A 26,710-nucleotide genomic window follows, 5' to 3' on the forward strand; every position below is an offset into this window, starting at 1 on the left:
TAGTATATCAAAAGAACATTCTGAACTTTTTGTCTGTTGAAAAATACAGGCTGTAGTTAAAAATCAGCAACAGGTTTACCCATTTTTAGATGTGTTCTTGAAATACCAAATGTTACATTAAAGGCATCGTTTGTAGAGTTCACTTTAAGTAGCAAATGCATTGATAAAATCAGTATTTTAGATGTTTAAATAACCATTCCAAAGACACTTGTTTTGTAGTGTTTCAAAGCTAACTCTGAAGACTAAAGCAAACGTTTGCAAATGTTATGACAGCGTGAAATGGTTGTGTTTATAGATTGGGGTTTTGGAAAATAATGTTTCACTTTAATGTAATATTAGATCACAGGATTTGAACGGAAAAAACATCCCTAGAGATCATCCTGCTCAACCTAAAATTCAATTCTGTGAGTACACTAGCTCAACTCCAAACCTGTCTGTATCAGAAGACTGAATGGAGACCTGTGCACCTATCTTTTTAAGCAATATCCGCAAAATATAGGATTCCCTCTCAAGTTTTTGAGCCGCAAACTTAATAGGTTCTCAAGAAGGGTGAAGTACTTCTAAGAAATCATCCAGTTTATCCCTCTGACCACTCCTATGGTGTCTGGGGTGGTGATTGGTGGTGGGAATAAAAACCTAGGTTTTGATTCCAACATGTTGAGAAGCCACAACCTCTCTCAGCAACGATCCTGAAGCCTCACAGCACCCACGGAAAATAGTCTTTCTCCCTTTATAGGACATTCCTATTATATATAAATCGCTCCCTTTGGTAGAGCCTGGTCGCGTCCAAGAGCTTCAGCCACAACCCTCTGGCTGCCCCTAGGCTTCCCAAGGGCTTTGCTGGGTGGGATTCGGCCATGGGTGTCTCGAGACACGTGGTGACTAGGGGACAGGGGAATCGATCCCTGTCCCGGGAGCCCCTCAAGAGAAGCGACCCGACCAACCCCCAGCTAGGCCCCTTCCTATGAAGTTAGAGACTCGATGATCAGTAATGCATCTCAGTTCATTTAACTGACCCCTCACTCCCAGTTCCTCAAACGCCCGCCTCTCGTCAGGGGTCCTGTACCCCCTGGGGGCGGTGACTGACGACGCTCAAAAGGCGAGAAACGGCTCCCTAAGCCGCTCGCCCGGTCCCTCTCTCCCCACAATGCACCGGGGCCAGCAGGAAGGCCGCTCCGACCCCTAATTTTCCCGCGAATTCAGTTCAAAGAGGCGGCCGGGCCGAGGTCGGCAGCGCGCACGGGCCAACCAAGCCGAGCCTCCGGGAGAAGCGCCTCCGCGTGACTGACGGGGCAATCCGCGGGCCAACGGGCTGGGCCGCCGGGCGGCGCGCGCTCCCGCCGGCCAATCAGAACTCCGGGCGGGGGAAGTAGGCGGAGCCAGGCCAGGCTAGGGTGAGCGGCCTCCGGAGCGGAGCAGGGCTCTCAGGAGGAGACACTTTTTTTTTTTCCTCCCTCCTTCCCTCCTCTCCTCCTCCCTTCCCTTCCCCTCTCCTCCCCTCTCTCCTCCTTCCCCCCTCGGTCCGCCGGAGCCTGCTGGGGCGAGCGGTTGGTATTCCGGCGCTTACTCTCCGGGGCCGCCGGCGGGTAGCTGGCGGGGGAGGAGGCAGGAACCGCGATGGCGCCTCAGAAGCACGGCGGTGGGGGAGGGGGCGGCTCGGGGCCCAGCGCGGGGTCCGGGGGAGGCGGCTTCGGGGGTTCGGCTGCGGCGGTGGCGGCGGCGGCGGCGGCGGCGTCGGGCGGCAAATCCGGCGGCGGGGGCTGTGGAGGCGGCGGCAGTTACTCGGCCTCCTCCTCCTCCTCCGCGGCGGCGGCAGCGGCGGGGGCTGCGGTGTTACCGGTGAAGAAGCCGAAAATGGAGCACGTCCAGGCTGACCACGAGCTTTTCCTCCAGGCCTTTGAGAGTGAGTACGTTTGAGGCTTTGAGGGCAGAAATAGCCTCTCTTCCAGCGTTGGGGGATCGGGACACTCGTGCCGGGCCCCCCTTCCTCCCCAAGAGTCGACTTGATTTGAGAGTGGAGGGAGAAATTGGTGAGGGAGCTGTTCTTTCCTCAGGGATTACGGCCCAAGGGGCCCCCGAAGTCTGGGGCCTCTGGGGAAAGTGGAATAGGAAGTCCAGGTGAGGGTCCCGACTCCCCGAAGATTTACACAAGAGGTTAGGCAGTGGGGCCTCACGTGAAGAGCAGGCTTCTTTCAGATGAGGTTCCAGTTGGGCTGTAGATCTGCACGGGCTCAGATCGGCAGTCAGATCCCAAGACTAGTTCTTGGTTTTTTCACGCCTTTCGTATTCCAGACGTACAAGGGTTTCGGTGGGAGGTTTTGCGGAGCGAATTAAGCCTCCGAAGAGAAGAATGCGGTAAAATCGACAAAATTGTCATTAGTGTGAAACGCCCTCGCTCTACCTTGTGCTGCATGTTAACAGGGCACCTTTTGATGCTTTAAACCTTTCAAATCTATCCACCCATTTCGTGGATACACAGACTGAGACAGGTAGTGTTTAAGCATTTTACTTAACTTCGAGATGATGTCGGAAATATGCCAGTTGCACTTGCCTTAATTCCGAGCATTCTTTTATGTCAATTTCTGTTTTAAGGTCTGTTTCGAGGGCAAAACTGCGACTTAATTTGGAAAGGGGGACAAGGTGTCTGAAACAAACAATAGAATTTATTTTTTAAAAAATCGTGACTATAAAAAATTTCAATTGTTCTTCAGTGAATATATCTTGATTGTTTTTCTTTTTGCTTTTGTGTGGCTGTTATAATTTGGATGATCATCTTTACTAAATATCTTACAGAAACTTGAATAAACTCGGCTCCACCCCTGAATGCCTTTATTTACAATTTTTCCGTGGCATATGTTAAAGGCATGGTATCAGCTGTGCTTGGAAAGGCGTATTACATTGTGCAATACCCTTCTTTCATTCTCTCATTAGTGCTTCATGAAATTCTAATTGGAATTTAATACAAGGAATTTCAGTTTTTATTGAAACGAATATTAACCTACTTGAGAGAGATTCACATTTTTAGTTTTGCTTAATATGTAGTACAAAAGTCTGGAGAGGATTTACATTGGAAATACAATGGACAACTGAAGCACAATAATGATAACATACACGTTTGGACCTCTTAAAATATTTCATAGTTTGGGTTATTTGGAACAAAACTAAACTAGCTTCGATTAAGTGGGCATTTTAAAAATTATTTCGAAATGTTATGGGAAGATGTCCTCCAAAAAAGTTTTAGCTATTTTGCTTTCTGTTGCGTTTACCATGGAGAATTGATCTGTCATTAAGAACTAGATTTGGCCACAAAACAATTAGATTCTTCCCTAATACTGACCTTGGTTTCAGAGAAGTTTAAATGCTTTGATGTATTTAATAATATAATCATTTAGTTCATTTTGATACTGCTTTAAGGAAATTAACATTGTACTAAGTAGATCAGTAGTACAACTGGTGTGTTGGTGTTATATATAAAATATTTTCTCTTTAACCTAAACCCTTTATAACAAGTTAAATTTTAACTAAACTCAGCATTAAAAAGATTTTGGGAATCTATTATTTTAAAAATATGTGTTGGTAGTATCTATATGTTGATAATATTTACATTGAACAAAATTGATAAAAACTTGAACTGTAACTGGAAGTATTTAAAAATTCACAGTTTATGTCTCATGACTTTAAATATTACTGACTTTCATCATATCTGTATTAGGACATGTAGGAAACAATTTTATTCCATTTTGTCTGACTACTATACATTTGTAGAAGACTGATGAAAAAGTAGAAACTGCATTTTTGTTTGGCATCAATAAGTAGTTCTTTTGCTGAATTCAGCTACCGCATTTCAGCTACTTTTTGGAAGGAGATGGGTTCTAAATAGTTTAAGTTAGCTAAATTAAATGAATGTAACTACTTCTCTTCAGTTCTGCCTACAGACTAGTTTAAAAAGGGCCTACTCTAGCCCTGGCTGATGTGGCTTAGTAGATTGAGCATCTGCCTTGGAATTGAAAGGTACAGGTTTGATTCCCAGTCAGGGCACATGCCTGGGTTGTGGGCCTGGTCTCTGGTTGGGGGCCAGCCAGAGGCAACAGATCATGGTATCTCTGGCACATTGATGTTTCTCTCTCTTCCTTCCTCTCTAACAGTAAATAAATCTTTAAAAAGTAAACTACGTTGGAAATGAAAGAGCAAGATTATGGAGCATCTTAAGTTTAAAATACATGTAGATGAATTTTGAGAATGTATACCATAGATCCAGTGTCTTTTGATCTTACTGTGCATACCAATTTTCTTGATGTAAATATTTAGTATTTAGTAAGTGTTTTCATAATAGGAAATTAGTTTATATCGGTTATAATACAGGTGGGTATTTTTCTTGACAGCTTGAGTGATAAGTAAGTTTAGATAATGTTTGGATTTTGTTTTCTATTACTTAGAACCAACGCAGATCTATAGATTTCTTCGAACTCGGAATCTTATAGCGGTAAGTCATCAACAAAATATATCAATGTTATTTTTTTCTTAGAATTTCACTTATTTAATTTTAATATATTTAATTTCTTTATAGCCAATATTTTTGCACAGAACTCTCACTTACATGTCTCATCGAAACTCCAGAACAAACATCAAAAGGTACATTTTATGAATCTTATTTCAAGTTAAACTATGTTAAAGTTTTGTTTTAAAGTATTCTTTTTAATTAAGGATTAAATATGAAAACTTAGGTGAAAGAATGGCAGGTTGAATTGTTTGCAGAGTGATCATTTTAATAGTATCATTTTCATAAATCTGTTTATTATCATTTTTTTCCTAATAGAGATGATTTAGTAATGAAGTGAATGAAATGATTTTAGTGACTTCTGTTTTCACTACATGCTACATGTTATTTTCAAGTTTGGTAGAAGTTGAGGATTTAAATACTTATCAGCGGGCTCAAACTATCTTGGATACATAGACTTAACAGTTGATTTTTGAATGTTTCTTATGTGTTCTAACAGTAAAGAGTTTGCTTCTGTAATAGGTTCAAAAAGTCCCATTTTATATCTTTGGTGGTGGTCTTACTAAAGGGGAAGTATTTTTTAAGTCAATGGGATGAATGTCCTTCAAAAACAAGAAGTTTTAATCATTTAGTCTTAAAGTGAAGTCTAGAAGTGTCAGAGCATATACTTGCTTTGTAACATTTAATATTTAACCATATATAATAAGGAATGCTAGTTTCATGTTTTACACACAGGGTTATTTATTGAGCAAATCAAGTGAACAGCTTGAAAGGAGAGAACTTTTTTACTAAGCATTTGGTGTTGTCATCTTGACTTGGTAAAACAATCTTATCTAAGTAGACTTTTAAACTAAACTCCTTTGAAGACTCCTACTGGTTCCTAAGTAAGCATCATGTTTTCTATAGCAAGACATGCTTTAGCTTTGTAGATTCATCTAGGTGGATTTTGAAGGATTGAATTGTTTAAACTATATTTGTCTTCTGGTAATGTTTCTGAAGAGAGAATTGCATTTAATAGGTGAAATTTGCTACATGCCTAAATAATTAGGAAAAGGGTAGTGGATTCGGAAATAGAATTTAAAGCTCTTTACCTGTCAACTCCATTATTTGATCTATGCCTGAGTTCAGCAAACTTGCTCTGTAAAGGACCAGATAATAGGTCTAGGAGGCAGAGTTGAGAATATTAGATAGGATGTAGTACTTTTTTTTTTTTTTTTAAGATGTTTTTAAAAAAAAAATTTATTTACTTATTTTTGGAGAGAAATGTCCATGTGTGAGAGGTACATCCATTGGTTGCCTCTTACACACCCTCACCTGGGGTTCTGGCCTGCAATCCAGGCATGTCCCTTGACTAGGGATTGATCCAACGACCTTTTGGTTCGAAGGCCTGCACTCAATCCACAGAGCCACACCAGCCATGGTGGGAGGATGTAGTACTTACACAAAAAGAAAAACACCAAATGTCCACAGATTTTTTTTTTTTATTATTGTTGAAGTTCAAAATGTTTTGAATTGAGTACAGTGTTTTGAAATACAGGCCTACTTTGGTGAGCAATGTGGGATTCTTTTATTTTTGCAGGGTTAGGGGAGATAACATTTGCTTAATTGGGGTTTAGAGTTAGTCTCTGTTACAAATCAGTTACAAATGTTTATCAGTAGAAATCATTTTTAGATTGTAGGCTGTGTAAAACAGATAGTAGGCTGGATTAAATAGTGGTTAACTTTTTCCTATAGTATTTTTAATATGAAAGATTAGCTGAGTTATCTAGGATGCTGCCAGATTTATATTTTAAAAGTGATTTTTTTTTTCAAAATAATTTGAGTTAAACCATAAATGGATAAAAACAATATATCCATTTAAAGCCTAAGTTCATCATTTTCCCATCATGTTTGTTAGACTATTTGTTTCATTGTCAAATATGTTTCTGTTATCTGCTAATGGGCGGAGATGATATTAAAAGCTTGGTAGTAGAAATTAATTATCTTAATTTATTGCCATTTGGTAAAAAAAAACTTATCTTTTGGGCAAGTTTCAAAACAGTTTACCAGCCAAGAAACATAAATTCCATTTAGTGTATTTCCGTACAAAAAGTGCATTAGGGGAAAAAATGCATTAGGAATCACTTAATTCTTTTGTTATATCACTGGCCTATATAAGGCATTAAAACTGATTTTTAACAGATATACCACAGCTTATATCTTTAAATGAATCCTGTCCTGTTTAAAGTAGTTGGTGGCTTTGAGGGTGGTGTTTAGTCAGTAATTGTGGTCTTTGTTTGAACTGTTTTTGGAACTTCTTTTATAAAATTGCTTTTAGTACTGCCCCTTTGCTCAAAATGTTTTTGGAACTAGCATTGTACTTTAGTCTCACTTCATAGATGTATTCAAATTCTGTAGATTAACACTATACTGGAAATACAACAAAATGGAAATACTAGTGAGGAGAAGGGCATCTTGTATTGAATTCATTTTATAGTTTTATGTAAACTGTTTTTTAATTCCCCCAAGAAAATCTCCTAAAATTTCTTGATTTTAAAAATATTCTCCTTTTTGATAACTATTTTCCTTGTTAAATTTGAGCTACAGTAGTTGTACCTTTCTAAAGAACAGAAATACTTGGTGTTGACTGATCGGGCTGCTTTTGTATAGTTGCTTGTGTGGTTTTTTTTTCCTAAGAAGAGATGGGATGTCTGTGTGATCTTACCTATTTCAAAGGGTTGTTAATATTCAGTTCTCCTTTGCAGAACTCCTTAGTTTTGGAAGAGATGAACCTTGTGACTTAGTCTTATCTTTACTTGCAACAGATAGCATTTCTTCTTAATCATTACACAAAGATAAACATTATTCTTAAAAGTTTTTAGTGGTTTTATTACCCTCCTCCGTAGTACATTTCAGTATTTATACTGAAAAGTTCTTTGTGACTAGCCTAAAGGAATCTTACATTTTTCTTCTTTCTTCTCTCTTATCTGTGGAGATTGAAAATGTATTGCCCTGCTTCAGAAAGTACTTCTTACTATGCTCTGTTGGATGAAACTTTCTTATTGAAGTTTTCAGTAACTCTAGAGGTAAAGAGAGAAGGTTTTTTTAAAAAGATCTTTTGTTAATGGGGGCTATTTATTTACCTGAAGTATAGATTGTATCAATTCTGTTCTTCCTATCAGTTTTTTACTGCAACACATTTACATTAACATTACTCTACTGATAATTTTTATTATAGCAATTGAGTATAATTGGTTTTGAAGAATGAGAATATTAGTAATTTCTAGTATCTGAATTCACGCTTTACAAAGTAATTGGAATACATTAAGCTTTTCAAGTCCTAAATTTGAAAAGAGAATATGAATATATAAAGAGAAATATTTGTTTCCAGTTAACATGTGGATCTAGATTTTCAGTCTCTAATCTCTAGAACATTTATAGAAGACCAACTTAAGAACTAAGATAAGGTTTATTTTAGGATCCAGTCATTCTTATATTACTTGGCAGGGTTTTGGTTTTGGGGTTTTTTTTTTTTAAGATTTTATTTATTTATTTTTAGAGAGAGGGGAAGGGAGAGAGAAAGAGGGAAAGAAACATCAAGGTATAAGAGATACGTTAACCCATTGCCTCTCACACACCCCCTACCCAGGAACCTGGCCTGCAATCCAGGCATGTACCCTGACTGGGAACCCAACTGGTGACCTCCTGGTTCGCAGGCTGGTGTACCAGCCAGGACACAGAGTGTTATTCTTCATTTAAGTTTCAAGCTTATGGAAAAATTATTAAACTTGTTAAGTTAAAAGCTAATAATATGATTTGGTGGATATGTCCCCTAAACTTCAAAATTTTTTAATGATAATGACAACAATCTCTTTAATATGACATAATGTTTAACTTTAGCCATTGCTAATAATGTTTGAGGATGTTTTGTTAACTCTAGGTTTTTATATAAAATATTTTACGTGATAGTGCTAGCACATATTTGTCAGGTTACTTAATAAAAGGATGAGTGTTTCAAAATATTCATAATTTGCATTTGTTTGGCTCAGTCTGACAGATGCTTGAATACCTACCAAGTATAAGGCACTATGCCAAGCATTGTGTGACTTACCTTGAAAAAAAGCAATCTCTGCCCATCAGGAGCTTATAATATAGCAGGAGAAATAAAATATTTATGTAAGTTTCATATTTAGGAAATGTTAAAATAAATATAAACCAAGTGGCATAGGTAAGGAGAAATCATTCTGGTTTGGGAATAATAACAAAAGGTTTCATGGAAAAATTAGCATTTGAGATGGGACTTGAAGGCTTGTCTGCTGTATTAATAACATACACTGTCTTTATAGTATTCATTGTTATGGCTAACCATCCATAATTTGTCTTATTAAAAATAATAATAAACATCAGATTTCCAGCTTGCCTATTATAGTGACAATAAAGTGTAATCTGTTTGTTTTTCCCAGTTGAGAAGTGATTATTTTGTTTATCTGTTTCTTCCAGGAAAACATTTAAAGTTGATGATATGTTATCAAAAGTAGAGAAAATGAAAGGAGAGCAAGAATCTCATAGGTAAGATGATCTATCAGTGTACATTAAGTGACATACTTGAGGAAAGAGGAAAATGATAGTGATCATTTCCCTAGTGATCACCTTAATATTATAAGGAGTTAGAAGGAACCTTAGAGGTCACTTGGTCCAAACTCTTACACAAGTCAGGGATTATTTCCACTATACTATTCCTGGCAGAGATTCCTTAAGCCTCGTCTGGAATACTTCCAGTGCTGGGAACTCAACTGTTTTCTAAGGCAGCTATGTTCATAATTATCTCTCTTACCACTTTCTTGCATTTTGTATACAAGTTTCTGTAACTTTTGCAGTTGTTGTTAATCTTACTACCTCACCTGAGGAGGGATGGAGACCCATATTTATAGTGTACTTATTATGTGCCAGGTGTTTCACATCATATCTCTTCTAAGTGAATCATCTTCAGATCTGAGAGAGGCTCTCTTTTTTCCCATTTTTACAAAAAATTATTTGGTTGATTTTAGAGGGAGAGAGGAAGGAAGAGTGAGATAGAGACATCTGTGTGTTCCACTTAATTATGCATTCATTGGTTGATTCTTGTATATTCCCTGACCAGGGAACATATCTGCAGTGTTGGTGGATTGGGATGATGCTCTAAACAACTGAGCAACCCAGCCAGGGTCTCTCTTTTCCATTTTATCTTTTGCCTTATTTATATCTTTTAGGCAAAGTATTGCTAACTTTACTTTGTATTTGAAGTTTGACCCTTTGGGAAGAATATACTTATTGTATGTTTTCAAATGTGATATCCAGAACTAATTTCCTAAATGTCCTAATAAGCCCAATATCTGCCTAGGCCAGACAGTATACTTCCATCCTAAAACAGTATGCTTCTGTTTATTCTTTGGTATGTAAATTTAAAGAAAGTTGAATACTGTTCTAAAGAGAAGCAAGAACTTAGGTGGTATTTATTCATTAGAGTTGAAAAAATTGCCACAATGGATTTTTCTTTTGAATTTTAAATCATATATTACCAGTTTAGATAGGCTATATGCTGACTTAATGATACTCCATTTACAGTTTCTCATTTTAGTGACTGGTGTAAGATGTCATTTTTGTAGATGCTTATATTTAAAGTTTGGCTTTTGAATTAGGTTATTTTGTTACTTGAATTGTAAGATCACATTTTTTTATTTTATATCCTGCAGTCTTGTAGGACTGAAGTGCAATTTCTATTTCTGTATCTAGGCAATCCTGACTTGTAAATAAGCTTTGATAGTCTGTTCTAGAAGCTTAGATCAAAGGTCTTTCATTTATTCCTACCCAAGGAGTACCTTACAATACAAGATCGAGAATATTGCCAGTGATTGCATACTATTCTTTCTTGAATATCAATTCCAGATCCTTGTCTGGTCACTTACCCTGGACAGAGCTCTTGGGATCCTCAGGGCCTTTTTAACTTAAAGCGTAAGCTGCATTCTGACCTCCCTGCCTCTTTTCTCCTGAACACCTTAATAGTTTGCCCTCCAGGTCATTCATGGTTCATGTAAGAGGGAAGAATGAACCAAGAAGAAAATTAAACCCTTTTCTTCACCTTCCCTGTCAAGGTTCTACCTTCATCACTGCTAAACCCTACCATTATCTTTGTGACATTGCTTTTGATAACTATTACAGAGCTTGCCTTAGGGAGACAGGACATTAACAGTTCTTTCTGAATAATCACTCACTCAGTAATTTTGTTCCTTTTGACCCAGTGTGTTCAATAGCTGCACCTGTACTGTAGTAGGTACTGTTAACCAACTCATAGAAACATCAGAGATTTGAATAGAATTCCTGCTTGTAATTTTGAAAAACAACTTTTTCAATTTTTAGGATCCAACTGGGGCCAGTGAGTTGGACATTTCAATCCCCCAAGATACTTTATTTTCTAAAACCTAACTCTTTGTTGAAACTGACCATGCTTAATACTCAGTAAGGCACTTTAGGCCAAGGATTTATTGCATTAAGAGCTTGAAGCTTCATTCTCCCCGATGATGATTATGAATGTCTCAGTGGTGCTCCCAGAGACACTAAATTGAATTTGGGAATTGCTTTAAGTTTACCTCCAAAGCCTTATACATATTATTAAATGACTTCAGTGTATTTCTTATCTCAAACTAGGCATAATGTTATTGTTTACTAACTTATCACCTAGGATTGTAAGACATTTCTTAGACCACCAGTATGTAATGCCAGCCATATAAAACTTTGCTTAAAAAAGTCATTGGTCAGATTCTCTTTCAGGAGAACAAAATAAATCTCTGTTGTTCCGTGACATTAATTAACCAGAAGTTAAAATCCTAAATCATATCCCAAAAGACATCTCTTCCATCTATATTTTTATTCTGTACTATTGCAGATATAAAGAAATCTTGTTTAGTTTATTTGGGTCTTGAATCTTTTCAACAGCTGTAGTTTGGGAGTCTTCTACTGTAACTCATGTTCTTTTAGTACTTCCAAAGTTCTAATAGCTCCACTCCCCCCAAAACTGCAAAGATTTTATGAAATCTTAATATCAAGATTCATAATACTAGTACTAGAGCCTGAAAATTATCATCAAATGCCTGGCCTACTTATGACATTTGTAGTGACTTACAAACCAAACCAAATTCCCAGCATTATCTCTTCAAAATGAAGTTGATGCTCCAGGATTTTTTATGTAGTTTCTACTCTATAGTTGTCTTACTGGTGACAGATAATGTCAGAAACTTACTATGGGCAGGAGGTGATAGGGAAAAAAACAGACATTTCATGGTTTTTACTTCTTTAAGGTGTCAGTCAATTCATGACAATAGACCAGAATTGTCATCTGTCACCTCAAAACTCAATTAAAAGTCTACTATCCATGAAGATTGTTTCTTTTCTTGAAAAATGGCTTCTGAAAACTCCACAGCAATGAGCAAATTTTAGAAATTTATAGTGGTCTCACCTAGCCTCCCAAATTTTTACTGATGATTCTACTTGCTTTTTTGGTGTGATTATATTTATAAATAAATAAATTTTTAAATTAATTAATTAATTATTTGTTTATTTAGAATGCCTTATAACCTATCCTCTTTAGCTCTTGTTTCTGACACTTCCGTTTATTGTGGGTTTAATTTATTTTGGGTTTTGACCAAGCACCATGGCTTATTGGAGTAAATCTCTAGTATTTTTGTAGTTTTCTCTCCTAGCAGGATTCCTAGGGGTCTGTTGTGCTATTAATCCTACCAGTTTTGGAATTACTAGTCATAACTCCTGACTTCTAAGTGCATCTCCACCAACTGAAAGGTCAGCTTGAAAATATTTCCAAATTGGAGTTGCTTCCAAAAGAATTTTCTGGGGCCAAATGAGAAGCAGAATGTCTCCTTTCTCTTCCCCTTAATCATCTTTTATTCCTGGTCTAGTGTTAGTAGCTAGAGAAATCCCCTCAAAAGGTAGCTGAACTACAACTTTTACTAGGGATATTTTTAAGCCTCTGTTTTTAGTAGGTTAATAAGGTAAAGTGCCTTTTTGTAGTTGTTATTACAACCTAAGCTTTAGAATTAGAAATCTTCCTTTTCTGAGCATCTTTTTGTACTATAATAAGGCACCAGTCTATTTTTTTTTTCTGGAATTCCCATTTACTTAGTGTACCAATGTCCCAAACACTATACTAAATCATAGGGAATATATAAAATAAGTGCTGAGAAAGAAAATGAGTGTTTAAAGCAGGAGAATTAGCTCTTGTTTGAGATAGTGGTCTTGGGAGTAGTGATAGTCAAGGAGGGTTTTTCTGGAAAAAATGAACTGAGATTTGAAAGATAACATAGGAGTAAAATGGGGCAAGAGTGTGAGCAGAGAGCTGGTTCTAGATAAAGGGAGTATTATACATATGTCATTAGAGGCCATGGTGGCTGACAGGGAGAGTGGCATTAGATGAGGCTGAAGCAGATGGCCTTGGCTAGATAATGCAAAGCCTTGTAGGCTGTTTAAGGATATTGGTCTTTATCCTAAGAAAGCCATAAGTTATTTTAAATATATCATGTTAACAGTACTTCCTTACCCTTGTCTTTTAGAGATTTAACTGTATTTTTTAAATTTCAGGCTGCTACTTAAGTTGATGGTATGTCTTTCCCACCATTAATAAGATCTAATGTTATCCTTCTTTTTTCTTTCTCACTTTCTTCTTTTTAACAAATCCTGTTTTGACTACACATTTTGAAGTTGTTTTCAAATCAGCGTGTTTTCATGCTTGAGTTTTTGTTGTTTGCTTTTCAGAACCTGGGCTATAAATTTTGTTTTATATACCTGTTTCTGAAGGTGCCTTATTAACCAACACTGAGCATATCTTCTTAAAATCTAACTGAAGAACAAATTTTTTAAATATTCCTTTCTTGTATAATATTTGGGGTTGACCATAATTCCTTTATGTTTTGTCTATAATACTTACAGAATGTGATTGATTTATATGGAATGGATTTCCTCCCATTCATCCAACTTTATCTTCTCACTACAAAGAGTTCCTAGCTTTGTATCTGAACCTCAAAAGAAATACCAGATATCAAAATAATGGGTTTGGGGCATTCACCAGTTCCTTGTATTCATATATCATAATATTAAATATATAAGAAAAGTTGGGTAACTAACATCTTGCCAAATAGTTTATCATCAAACTTGTCCTGTTATTGAGGTAATATAGTATTGACCCTAGAAATGAAACCTTATACCTGCCAGTATCATGTGTACAAACCAGAGTCACTAGTCTTGGTGTTTTTCTAACGTAAAAACTTTGGTCCTTCTGTGGGATTTGGCTATTTTCTTTTTTGGTTCTTCTTAAAATTTGACTTTCCTACATAAATCTTATCAAAATACTTATCTCTTATAAATTTAAGTGTATGTAACCTCATTCTACAGACTGCTTTAGAATTGTCAGATGTTTGTGCTTGGAATCTTATCTCAATTCAAATTTCTCATCTAGTTTCCTATTGCTTGCTTCCTCAGAAGGTATGGTTAGGAAATGGCACAAAGGTGAACCAAATTCTTACTGATACCTTAACACTGATCACCTAAGCAAGGTCCTGTGCAGCCTAAAACTAAATATGCCTGACCAATCCTACAGGTTTCTTTTCCTTCCCTTTTTCTAATCCAGATTAACCAATTAAAATGTGACTATAGTAGCCATTAGAAAGGGAAGAGGATGAATCAGGAAGAAGAAAACTAGCCTGTTCCTTGGATGAAACCAGCTGAGAAAGTATCAACTAGGCCTCACTGTTACATTTTATTCTGGGTACCTATCAGAATTTACTAAGGGAGAGGGGAGGGAGAAAAGTTGCATAGTAAATTACACTCCCAGAGTTATTTTTTAAGTTGGTTAATTTAAATTTGGAGTTTCTTTTCTCAAAGAAACAATGGTATATTATAATGATGGTTGAATGTGCTTGCTATCTCATTTAACTCATAATGTACTATTTTTTTTTTTTTACGTTTTTTTTTAAAGGTTTTTTTTTTTTAAGACTTTATTTATTTATTTTTAGAGAGGGAAGGGAGGGAGAAAGAGAGAGAGAGAGAAACATCAATGTGCGGTTGCTGGGGGCCGTGGCCTGCAACCCAGGCATGTGCCCTGACTGGGAATTGAACCTGCGACACTTTGGTTCGCAGCCCACGCTCAATCCACTGAGCTACGCCAGCCAGGCTGATCATAATGTACTATTTAAAACTGTTTCAAACCCTCTGTGGTGAAGGACATTTCTATTTGTTTTTAATTTCCAGTCTTTTGCAGATAGATACCTTTGTAAATATATTGATCACATGCTTGTATGTTATGGCAATGCTAAATTTCTATAAAGGTTTTTGAAGTCTTATTTTTAATTTTTTACCTTGTGGTGGAATGGTATGCTTTCCCAGTGATACCTCAGTTTGCAAACCACATTTTAAATGACACTGATTCAAAATATTTTCTGAGGTAGATTAATGCAAGATGTTTCTGGCATTTCAAAGTTAGAAGTTAGAATCACATTTCCTATAAAAAAAAACAATGTTAAGTAATAATAAGTATTATAATAGTAATTGCACTAACTTTAAAAATCTTACTACTCTAGGAGGACATCATTATTATGAAGAGCATTTGTTGAGTGCCTCTCTATAAGATACTGCTAGGGCAGGTTCTAGGGTCACCAATGTAATAAAATGATTGTTGAAAGAGAACCTTTGTGAAAAAACAGTGACAAAAAAGTGATAAATTCAAGTGCTTATCAAGGAAATTAAGCTTTTGGTCATTAAGTTCTGGGATGGTTGGGGATGGTTGCTTTGTAGAAGAGGTTTTATGTAAGCCTCAATGAGAAGAGGTCATTTTCTCATTTTATAGATATCATGTCACAGCTAATAAAGACCCAAAATTCAAACCTGGATTTTCTGTCTCTAATTAATCTTCTATTTTCATAATCTGTTTTATCATTGTAATATATTTTCATATATCAGGCTTTAGTGCAGATAAAAAGAAATGGGAGCCATGTTACAGACAGCAGTAAGACTAAAGATTTGACAGTTGGGTACTCATGAGAAAATCTGAAGAAAAGAATGATACATACAAAATGGTGTTTCTAAGAAAATTAACCAGGCCTTAGTATATAGGTTTAATTGAAACAACTAAGAACAAGATAGGTTGGTTGTGACTAACATATTTTCCAGCATGTGGAAATTATAGAATATTCCTCTCTGTATTTCAGTGATGTTTTGGACTTGCTAATTCTACTCTGTAAGGTGACATGTATAGAACTAATTTCATAGGAAAATGCTAGATATTTTTTAGTCATTAAATAGCATATGGGTTTTGTAAATCACAGGTATACTTTTAAAAAAACAACTTGTACGCCCTGACTGGTGTAGCTCAGTGGATTGAGTGCCGGCCTGCACATTGAAAGGTCCCTGGTTTGATTCCCAGTCAAGGCACATGCCTGGGTTTCAGGCCAGGTTCCCAGTTGAGGACGTGTGAGAGGCAGCCAGTTGATGTTTCTCTCTCACATGGATGTTTTCTCTTCCTCCTTCCCTTGTCTCTTAAAAATTTTAAAATCTTGAAAAAAAATAAACTTTTGGTATAATATTCAATAAAATATATTCACCTTAAACATGTGGTTTGAAATTTGACAAATATATATACTTGCATATCCATAACCACAATCAAAATGTAGAACATTTTCATCACTTTGGAAAATTCCTTTGGGCTTCTTTACAGTCATCTCCTCAATGTACTTTTTTAAAAAATGTATGAATTATATGCAGCCAAATTCATTCTTTTTGGTATATAAAGAGTTTTGACAAATGTATGAGGTCTGTCCAAAAGGTATCCAGCCATGTAGTGTGAAAGATAGAGGCTTTATTGAAGAAGATACAAGAAATATTATACATAGGACAATGACACCTCAGTCCCCTTCAAAGTAGGCACCTTGGAACCTAACCCAGTTCTCCCAATTGCCATTGGCTGCCCCATAGTATTTTCCTAAACCTCACTGATGGCCTGAAATCTCTTTTCTTTAAAGGTGATTTTAGTTTTGGGTAAAGCCAGAAGCCACAAGGCACTACTAAATCTGGGCTGTAGGGGAGCTGAGTCACCTGGGTGATTTGATGTTTCACAAAAAAACTCTGCACAAGACGTGATCCATGTGCAGGAGAGTTGTTGTGATGAAACCACGAATGACCAAGTGCCCATAGCTTGGCCTTCTAAATCATCCAGATAGTTTCCATGGAAGAATGTTCAAGCTTAATGCAAAATTTGATACAAATTCATTGCTCTGCTTGCTCAGTCATTTTGAATGCAATGCCACAGAGAACACATGCTCTCTTAATGGCATCTAACACCTGCACTAAACAGTACAGTGAGGTAGTCATTGTTCACACATTTACATTCCAGGCCACACTTCCTGGCTGCCAGTTACGTTGATGTCATGTAAACTGTTCTCATTATTATTAACAATGACTGTTTTTTCCCAAGGCAGACCTTGTATAGAGCCAGGTAACTACACTTGAGATAATCCTAACAATGCCCTCATGCCTCTTAGAGCCAACCGTCCCCACTCCCGATGTACTTTTATTTATTTTTCTTTAAAATGTTCCCTTTCATCTGAGGACGTGCTCACTGATTTTAGAGAAAAGTTGATGGCAGGGAGAGAAACAATTGGTTGTCTCTTTTATGCACCCCGACTGGAGAAAACCACAACCTAGGCATGTGCCGTGATTGGAAATTGAACCCATGACCTTTCTGTTTACCGGGCAGTGCTGCAGCCAACTGAGCCAGAGCCCGGTGTACTTTTAAGATTTATCTTATTTCAAAAAGCGAGGGACCTGTTTTCAAGAATTCCATTGTATTGCACTTTTATTTTATTTAAGTTGTTACTTTTTTAAAAGATTTTATTTATTTTTAGAGAGAGAAATATCAATGTGTGGTTGACTCTTACATGGCCCCCACTGGGGACCTAGTCCGCAACCCAGGCATGTGCCTTGACTGGGAATTGAACTGGCAACCCTTTGGTTCGCAGCCTGTGCTCAATCCACCGAGCTACACCAGGCAGGGCAAGTTGTTATTTTTAGTTTTTCTCTCATATTTATGCTTTCCACTCTGCTTGGATTCTTTCATAGTCATTTTGTCCTTTAATGATATCCTGGCGTACTTTTGTTGGAACTATTCTAGAAATATACTTTGAGACCCCTCTCCTGTAATTCTTTTCCCCTCCCTCCCTTAATTGATTGTAGAGAGAGAAGCAGCCATTTGTTGTTCCACTTACGTATGCATTCATTGGTTGCTTCTTGTATGCGCCCTGACTGGTGAATAGAACTGGCAGCCTTGGCATCTGGGGATAGATGATGAGGCAGCCTTGGCATCTGGGGATAGATGATGATCTAACCAACTGAGCTACTCAGCCAGGGCATTAGCATTGTTTCATAGCTTATCTCAGTGAGAATATAGAGGCATCCTCACATCTTCTGTTGAAATATTTCACTGGACTTTTATTTATCTAAGAAAAAGAGAAGTCCCAGGCAAAGTTAAAAAATTAACCTCTTCGTAATACGTCATTTCTAATCATTACTTGCTCTTTAATACTGTCTTGACTCAGTGTCTTTATATAATTCTTTCCCTCTGCTTTTAAAAATGCCTAGATTGTCACCACCATTTTTATAAACATTAACATACCTTTTATGGATCCTTATTGCCCTTTAACTACTATTTACTTTCATTTATTACACTAGTAAATTTCTTATGTAAGAAATCAGTACTGTTTCCCTTTCCCCAACATGTGTTCTATATAGCCCTCTATCTGGTGTCTTGCCACACTAAAGAAACTGTTCTGGAAAGGTATAAATGGCCCCTGTTCAACAAATAGATTGCTTTATTTTGCATTTTAAAGGTACTACAAAAGCCTGTTGATGTTTCTGTTTGTTCTATTGCATCTTAATAGTTCTTTCATTGTTAGCAGATATTTTCAAAACAAATAGAAGTGTAAACATGTTGAAACAGTAAATTATAGATGAATAGCAAATTTGTAACTGTGTATTTCTCCCCTGATTGAAGTACAAAGTGATGGGTTCTGCATCATTTGTTAGAAGGTTGAATTCCCATAACTTTCAAATATTTAGACACTTTTTCATAGATTCAGCAGCCTTTATCAAATTTTTTTTTGAAGGGTGGAAAGGAAAACTTGTTCCCATTTTATAGGTACAATGCTAAAGCACAATAAATTAATCCTGCCCCTCATTTGGTGGTCTGTTTTCATCTACCTTACTCCTTTGGTGTTTTCTTTCTTTGTATTACGGGTTTGTTTTTTTTGTTTATTTGTTTAATTTGCATAGACACTATTTTCTATGTCAGTAGGGAAAACATGGAGTTGTGGGCTTGAACAGAATTAGGAATAAGAAAACCAAATATTTATAAATTACCTGAAGTAGCTTTGATTTTAATGTGATATTTTAAAGTCTAGGCTGTTTTTATTATAGTGCATTAAAGTGATAAAATGTCTTATTTTGTTTTGTTTAGCTTGTCAGCTCATCTGCAGCTTACCTTTACTGGTTTCTTCCACAAAAATGGTATGTACTTAAAAATAAACATTAGCATTCTAACAAACAAATACCTTTGTGAATGGAAAGATAATTACTGTATGTGTACAAATTTATGAAATTATAATTTAATAGACAAGATATTGATTCTGATAAACTTCTTGTTAGTTCACCTCTCCAACAGTTTCCTTTATTGTTTTATGTGGTTCATAGTGGGCTGTGGAGGGTGTAATTTGCAACTTTTTAAAAAGTAATGGTTCTCAAATGTTAGTGATTATAAAAATATTTTGACGCTTTGTTTAAAATTCATGTAACTGGGCCCTACAAAGGGTCAGATCTAGTAGGATTTTGGTGTAGCTTAGGAGCCTGCATTTTAATAAAGCACCAAGATTACTCAAACATAGGTTGTCTAAGAAACAATTTTTTCAAAGATTTTGTTTTTAGAGAAAGGGAAGGGAAGGAAAAAGAGGGGGAGAGAAACATCGATGTGCAAGAGAGCAACATCATTTGGTTGCTTCTCACACACACTCCAACCAGGGAACAGGCCTCCAACCCAGGCATGTACCCTGACCAAGAATTGAACCTGTGACCTTTTGGTTTGCAGGACAGCACTCAACCAACTGTGCCATGCTGGTCAGGACCCAAAGGAATAAATTTTAAGAGACTCTGACTTAAAAGCTTTTAAAAATTGTAGGTAGACGTTATATATAAAATTGCTCATAGTTTGGTCTTACTGCTTTCCTGCTATCCATTTTAACTTTCTAATAGATTTTGAAATTGTTAATCAATGCTGTCTGCTTTTTTTAAAGATTTTTTACTTTATTTATTTATTTTTAGACAGGGGGGAGGGAGAAAGAAAGGGAGAGAAACATCCGTGTGTGGTTGCCTCATGCCCCCTACTGGGGGCCTGGCCTGCAACCTAGGTATGTGCCCTGACTGGGAATCAAACCAACAACCTCTAGGTTCCCAGGCCGGTGCTGAATTCACTGAGCCACACTATATCCAGGGCAGGATAAAAATCCTTTAGAACAAACATGTCAAGTTGGTATTTTGTAAGAAACAGAGTTTAATAAACAAAATGGTGACTTAGACCAGTTTGATAATTAAGTTTTTTTACATAAGAATTATGAACTCTAGTCATATCTCTATTAGTAGCTAGTATAACATTCATCTTGTAGAGTCCTTTTTTAAAACTGATTTTAGAGAGAGAGAAGGAGAAAGATTGACTTGTTGTTCCAGTTACTTATGCATTCATTGGTTACTTATGTGCTCTGACCAGAGATTGAACTTGCAACCTTGACTTATGGGAACAGTGCTGTAATCAACAACTGAGTTACTTGGCCAGGGCTGGAGTCGTTATTTCTAATAATTCATCATTATCTGTTTTTCTGTAGTACTTCTAAAGTTACCTGGACTCTAATACTTTAGAAACTTATTATTTGAATTTTGTAGGTCTGTGAGCCCTTTGTTCCCAAGGGCTTACCTAAAACATATAAATTATTCATCAGTGAAATTAGTAATGGACATTAATTGAATGATATTTACTGATTGTTATTTGGTTAATGTAGTTCAATTAATTTTACTTGAATTAAGTAGTTGAAATTAATTGGAAAATAGTTTCATTGAGCTTTTTTCATGTCTGTATGACAAAATGTGTAAAGCTCGAAAATTACTCGAATTCACCTGAAGATTTTCTTTTTTTCTTGATGTTACTAAAGTAAATGAGAAAGTAAACTCTGTTGATACTTCTGTTACCAGAAAATAATTTCCATTTATAATCAAATTAGTGGAATTTGGGAGGAAACAGGTATACTGCCTTTCTTGTCTATTCAAGGTATATAAGTTGCCTGTTTGATTCCTAGTCAGGGCACATGCCTGGGTTGTGGGCCCTGTCCCCGATTGGGGCATGTGCAACAGGCAACCAATTGGTGTTCCCCTCTCTCTTCCTCCCTTCTTTCCCTTCTCTCTAAAAATAAAGGAACAAAATCTTTTAAAGATGTCTAAAACCTGATTATTTTCTTTTGTTTTTAAATGAAGACTTTTGTTTAGCAGTTAATTAAACTGCTTCAAATTAATACACAGATTATTATATTAGAGTGCTGTTTTTGTGGTGAATAATGTTCAGGGAGTATTTTTGTTACTGCATTTTAGGCATTGAATTATTTTTCCTATATTAAAGTATTTTTATCTGAATATAACTTTTTTTTTAAATTTAATCTTTGTTTTTTTTTTTCCCCACTACAATTTAGTACCCTTTTACCGCCCCCCACCCCTCAGCAATCACCACACTGTTGTCCGTGTCCATGAGTCCTTTTTGCTGAATCCCTTCACTCCCTTACCTCTCTACCCCACCCTAGCTGGCAGCCTGCTCTCCATCTATGAGTCTCTCCATTTTCCTTGTTAGTTCAGTTTATTCATTCGATTCCACATACAAGTGAAATCATATGGTATTTGTCTTTCTCTCATTGGCTCATTTCACTTAGCTTAATATTCTCCAGGTCCTTCCATACTCTCGCAAAGGGTAAAATTTTCTTTGTTTTTGGATATTACTTTCAAAGAGATTGATTCGGATGCATTTTATGCACACACCCTGCATAAGAAGAATCTTTCTAAGTAGAAAAAAATTGTCTAAAATCTCCGAACAAAGCCCTGGCTGGCATAGCTCAGTGGATTGAGCGTGGACTGGGAACCAAAGTGTCCCAGGTTCGATTCCCAGCCAGGGTACATGCCTGGGTTGCAGGCCATAACCCCCAGCAACCGCACATTGATGTTTCTCTCTCTCTCTGTCAATCTCCCTCCCTTCCCCTCTAAAAATAAACAAATAAAATCTTAAAAAAAAAAATCTCCGAACAAAATTATTTTATTTCGGTATATGTTCATGGATTCATCTATCATACTTCTACATATTACTGAAACTTGATGAATGAATAATTATTTAAAGTTTTGAACTATTAATGGTTTTGGGATTCAAAGACAAATTATAGATAAGTACTCTGGAACTTTAATTTGCAAAAGCATTTGTTAATTGATACAGAGGATATGGACTGTATTTTAGAATTAAAATACTTAAACTTGGTGAACCAAGAGATTCCTCTAGGTAGTAAATGATGTCTTAATTTCTGCTATCCCCTTTAGGCTTTAGAGAAACTTTCAGGGAGAGGTAAAAAAAAAAATAGCTATTTTTCTTTTGAAATTAACTTGTGTAATGTTTACTTTTTAATTATTTATATATGAGGGTACATTTATTACAGCTGGGGACAGTGAGACAAGAAAGAGCCTAGCACAGACACAGCAACAGGAGAGCCTAGGCAGGGCTGCTATCACTCACTGAGAAGTCAGAGGAAAGGGGGCCTTGGAGACAGGTTCCAAATGTTAGCCCAGGACAAGTTGCCACTGCTCATGGCTTCCTAGTTGCAAGTCTTGTGCAATCCCTTGCGTTTAGTTTTTAAATCCATATTTTAATCTTTTTGGTCATGAGTCCTGGTCTAAGATTTTTTTAGTTTAATATCTCTGCATTCAAAATGCAATGTGTAATAGTAACTAATTTAAATGTATCTTAAAGTAAGTTTTAATGATAGATATGGGGAGAAGGAAAAAAATTTAATGTTTATTTTTTGTGTGGTTGTCTCTCCTGAACTATTTTTTTAACAGAAGTTTTTTTTTTTTTTTTTTTTTAAGACTTTATTTATTCATTTTTAGAGAGGTAAGGGAGGGAGAAAGAGAGAGAGAGAGAGAGAAACATCAATGTGTGGTTGCTGGGGGCTGTGGCCTGCAACCCAGGCATGTGCCCTGACTGGGAATCGAACCTGCTACACTTTGGTTTACAGCCCGCGCTCAATCTGCTGAGCTACGCCAGCCAGGGCTCTCCTGAACTATTTTTATTTTTGCTTTCCACCAAGAAACTTTAAGTGTGTTTGTCAAGAAATTACTTTTTGGGGGGACAAATACAGACAACACACAGTTTATTATAGTTTTTATTATTATTGATTATTGTTTTTATTTTATTATTATTGTTATAGCAGAAATAATTGGTAAATTTTTTAGTTTAATTAAAATAATTGAGCCATAACTTGAATCAAAAGAAAATCACAGCATATAAGAAGGTAATTATAATTTTCTTGTGAAAGGTTTATTTAAATGACTTTATATGTAAAGCTTTTTCAGAGTTTGCTGTACATTTGAAACTGGTTTTGGAGAAAAAGAATGAATAAACTTCTGAGAAGCCTTTGTTACAGGAAGTCTTTTTGTTTGAAATTTCTAGGCTTCTTAGAAAATAAGTATTGTGTTTATATATTTTAAAGGATAACATTTTAAAATACTGATTTTTCTATTTAGATAAGCCATCACAAAATTCAGAAAATGAACAAAATTCTGTTACTCTGGAAGTCCTGCTTGTGAAAGTTTGTCATAAAAAAAGAAAGGTAACATATAAAACTCAACTGGTAGATTAAGTAGAATAATTTTTTAAGTTGAATATATTCATGTATATATACTTTGTTTTTAAACCTTTAAAGCTTTTAAGTATGTTGGTGCCTGAATTATAAAACCCATAACCTCTTTTGCCAGCCTCCCAGATCTACGTGTTTTTTCTAGTCTGGCTATAGGTATATGTGTAAAACTTCCCCCATAGGAGTCTGACATTGAAGGAAAGAAGCTATCTTTTAGCATTTTCAGATATAAATTGATTTACCTCCCTGCCACTTCAGTGTCTTAGCTTCTTTTTTAGCTACTTGTCCCTATTGAAATATTAAGTGAGGGCTAAGAGAGAAATTTTCCAAGAGGATTACTTTTTTAAACATTTTATTTATTTTTAAAGAGAGGGGAAGGGAAGGAGAAAGATTTGAGGGAGAGAAACATCAGTGTGTGGTTGCTTCTCTCACACCCCCCACTGGGGACCCAGCCTACAACCCAGGCATGTGCCCTGATTGGAAATCGAACCAGTGACCCTTTGGTTCACAGGCTGGCACTCAACCACTGAGCCACACCAGCCGAGGCAAAAGGATTACTTTTTGTAAAACTACTCTCAGGGAAATCCTGTTGCCCAGCATTATTGGGTATCTACTTGTTAATACATTGCTTCACGTTTTTATTATAAGATGATGAAACAAGTGTAATGATGATTAATCATTGGACAACCTACGAAAGCCAAAAGATACTTTTTGTAGCCTCAGGTTGAGTCCTTGGGTATTTTAAGATCAGGAATGACCTGTATGGAGTTCCTATTGCTGATTTTCTTCTAAAATCGTAGTGAGGTGATAAGGGGCTTAAAATCTGTGCATTGGTATGAAGTGGACTAAGGTGACAGGAGATAGAGTAAGTATATATAAAAAACTTTGAAGTTAACGAATACAACTCCCCATGTGCTCCTAACCCCTTGCACATCTGATGTGCAGTGATGTGAATATTCTTCAATAAATAATTTTATTTAGGCAAAAAATTGTGAATATACTTGTTGTATCCTTTTGGTGTTTCAAAAAAATTAGGCATAAGCATTTTCTTGGAAAGATTGATATAGTAATATCAGTCATCTCTGGAGTGTAAGACCTGGGGGGTGGAGGAGACATCTCATTTTATACTCTTATGGAATAAAGTTCTATTTTTACCATAAGCATGTATTTACTTTAAAAAGAAGTTATAATGAAATATGTACTATATTTTCTTGTTATAAAGGTCTTAATGTATGTATCTTCTAATTTTTGAACTATACTCTTTCAGCATAATTCTAGTTAGTAATTACAGAACATTCCTCATAAGATGGTTAATATTGCCTCTGTTAAACATACATGAATTTACTGTGTGGGATTATAATTCTCTTCTTTTCTAATGGTCTCATCAATTATTTTGTTAAGTAGAAAAGTTAAGGGAAAAGATTAATTTATATGATTAAAAGATTCATTTGTATTAATGTTTTAAACATGATTTTAATTCTCTATTTCTAATTTAAAACTTTTAGATGATCATCAGCTAAATATCTATGTATTGTATCATCATTTTCAATATATTGGAGAAATCCTTATTTATGATTATTTATAGTCCTCATCATAAACTGTACTTAGGATACAATTTTTCCAAATTTTCTTTTTGCTTCATCACAATTTTCATAACTATGGTTAGAATTTTAGCATATCCTTTGGTAATCTTGGCCTATACCATGTTTCCTATAACTGTGATTATAAGTTTTGTTGTAATTCTTATATATATTGTATATGTATAAATATAATTTAATAATCTTTACTTTTGCAGGATGTAAGTTGTCCAATAAGGCAAGTTCCTACAGGTAAAAAGCAGGTGCCTTTGAATCCTGACCTCAATCAAACAAAACCTGGAAATTTCCCATCCCTTGCAGTTTCCAGTAATGAATTTGAACCTAGTAACAGCCATATGGTGAAGTCTTACTCATTGCTATTTAGAGTGACTCGTCCGGGAAGGAGAGAGTTTAATGGAATGATTAATGGAGAAACCAATGAGAATATTGGTAATTTTTTAATTTTAATAATTTTACTAGATTTTGTCATTGGAGCTTAAGGTGGTTCATGAAAGTTATTGACCTAGTATATCTTCATAGTATTCATAATTTTGTATTTTTTCTTTTTGAGTTAATGTAATAATTTAAGACTACTATTCCAAGGGAAAAATAAATTGCATGTATTCTAATAGCATGACTTTTATTTGCAAATCTCTGATAGTATAATGAGATAATTTTATGGTAGATTGCCTGACTGTTGGACTCTTGGCTGTCACGCTGTACTAAATATTTAATTTATAAAGCTCTCATTATTACATAATGGAACATATCTCACTAATAGATGATGAAACATATTTCATACAGTAAAAAAATTGATGGAAAAGACTAGTATTTCAAATCAGTGTCTCAGCAAATAATAAATTTGCCCCCCCAACATTTTATTGTGGAAAATTACATACAGAACAGTCAAAAGAATTTATGAAGACCAATATGTCCTCACATTCTACACATAGATTGTACAATTGATACTTTATTATATTTAGTTGTTATGTGTACCCCAGTAGTTCTGAATCCACCTTTGAGGTAATCATTCAACCAACATATAGGTGCAGGGGATACAAAAATGATTAAAACATTCAGTTTTATCCAGCAACGGTTCACAACCTAGATTATGGATATAGACAAATACAAATAAGCACCAACCCACCCTCACCTCACCCACCCCCGCAGTTGAAAATTTGTGTGTAACTCAAGTTGGCTTTCTGCATCTACAGATTCCTGAGTGCAGATTGAAAATACACTTGATGGGTTTGAACTGCACAGGGTGTATAAGTGTACCTGTGCAGTTCAAACCAGTGTTGTTCAAGGGCCAGGCATATTTGCAGCAAAATGATGAGTGATCTAATAGAGGTATAGGTGAAGTTCAGTGGAGAAGCACCTTTGAGTCTTGAAGTATCCTTTGAAGTTCTTGAAAAGTAATCATGAATAAGGACAATTGTTTTTCTCCTTGCCTAGCAAAATCATGCTGAACAGAAAACAACATTTGCACAAATGTGGAGTTATTGTCTAGGAATGTAAAAAAGTAAGGACAGACATACCGCAAAAACAATATAAAGAGTGCAAATCTGGATAGTAAATTGCAATTTAAGTGTAATTTGGAATAAATGTAATATGTTAAGGGATCACATATCATAAATAGG

At 35.9% G+C, this 26,710-nt stretch overlaps 1 protein-coding gene across 3 annotated transcripts in view; it reads left to right on the top strand.

Moving 5' to 3' along the window:
- The first annotated feature begins 1,384 nt into the window (after window positions 1-1,384).
- Window positions 1,385-26,710, top strand: part of SUZ12 (SUZ12 polycomb repressive complex 2 subunit) — a 41,658-nt gene continuing 16,332 nt past the window's right edge. For 2 of the 3 annotated variants that reach the window (XM_045837055.1, XM_045837057.1), the window contains exons 1-7: window positions 1,385-1,903; window positions 4,437-4,483; window positions 4,568-4,632; window positions 8,978-9,046; window positions 19,026-19,075; window positions 23,381-23,466; window positions 25,289-25,520. In XM_045837055.1, the coding sequence (XP_045693011.1) occupies window positions 1,618-1,903; window positions 4,437-4,483; window positions 4,568-4,632; window positions 8,978-9,046; window positions 19,026-19,075; window positions 23,381-23,466; window positions 25,289-25,520 (835 nt within the window). In that variant the 5' untranslated portion in view covers window positions 1,385-1,617. The remainder of the gene's footprint in view (window positions 1,904-4,436; window positions 4,484-4,567; window positions 4,633-8,977; window positions 9,047-19,025; window positions 19,076-23,380; window positions 23,467-25,288; window positions 25,521-26,710) is intronic. The other variant, XM_045837056.1, reaches the window with a different exon arrangement.

This window comes from Phyllostomus hastatus, unplaced genomic scaffold (genome assembly GCF_019186645.2).
Source record: "Phyllostomus hastatus isolate PE091 unplaced genomic scaffold, TTU_PhHast_1.1 phas_contig_210, whole genome shotgun sequence".
Lineage (NCBI taxonomy): Eukaryota > Metazoa > Chordata > Mammalia > Chiroptera > Phyllostomidae > Phyllostomus > Phyllostomus hastatus.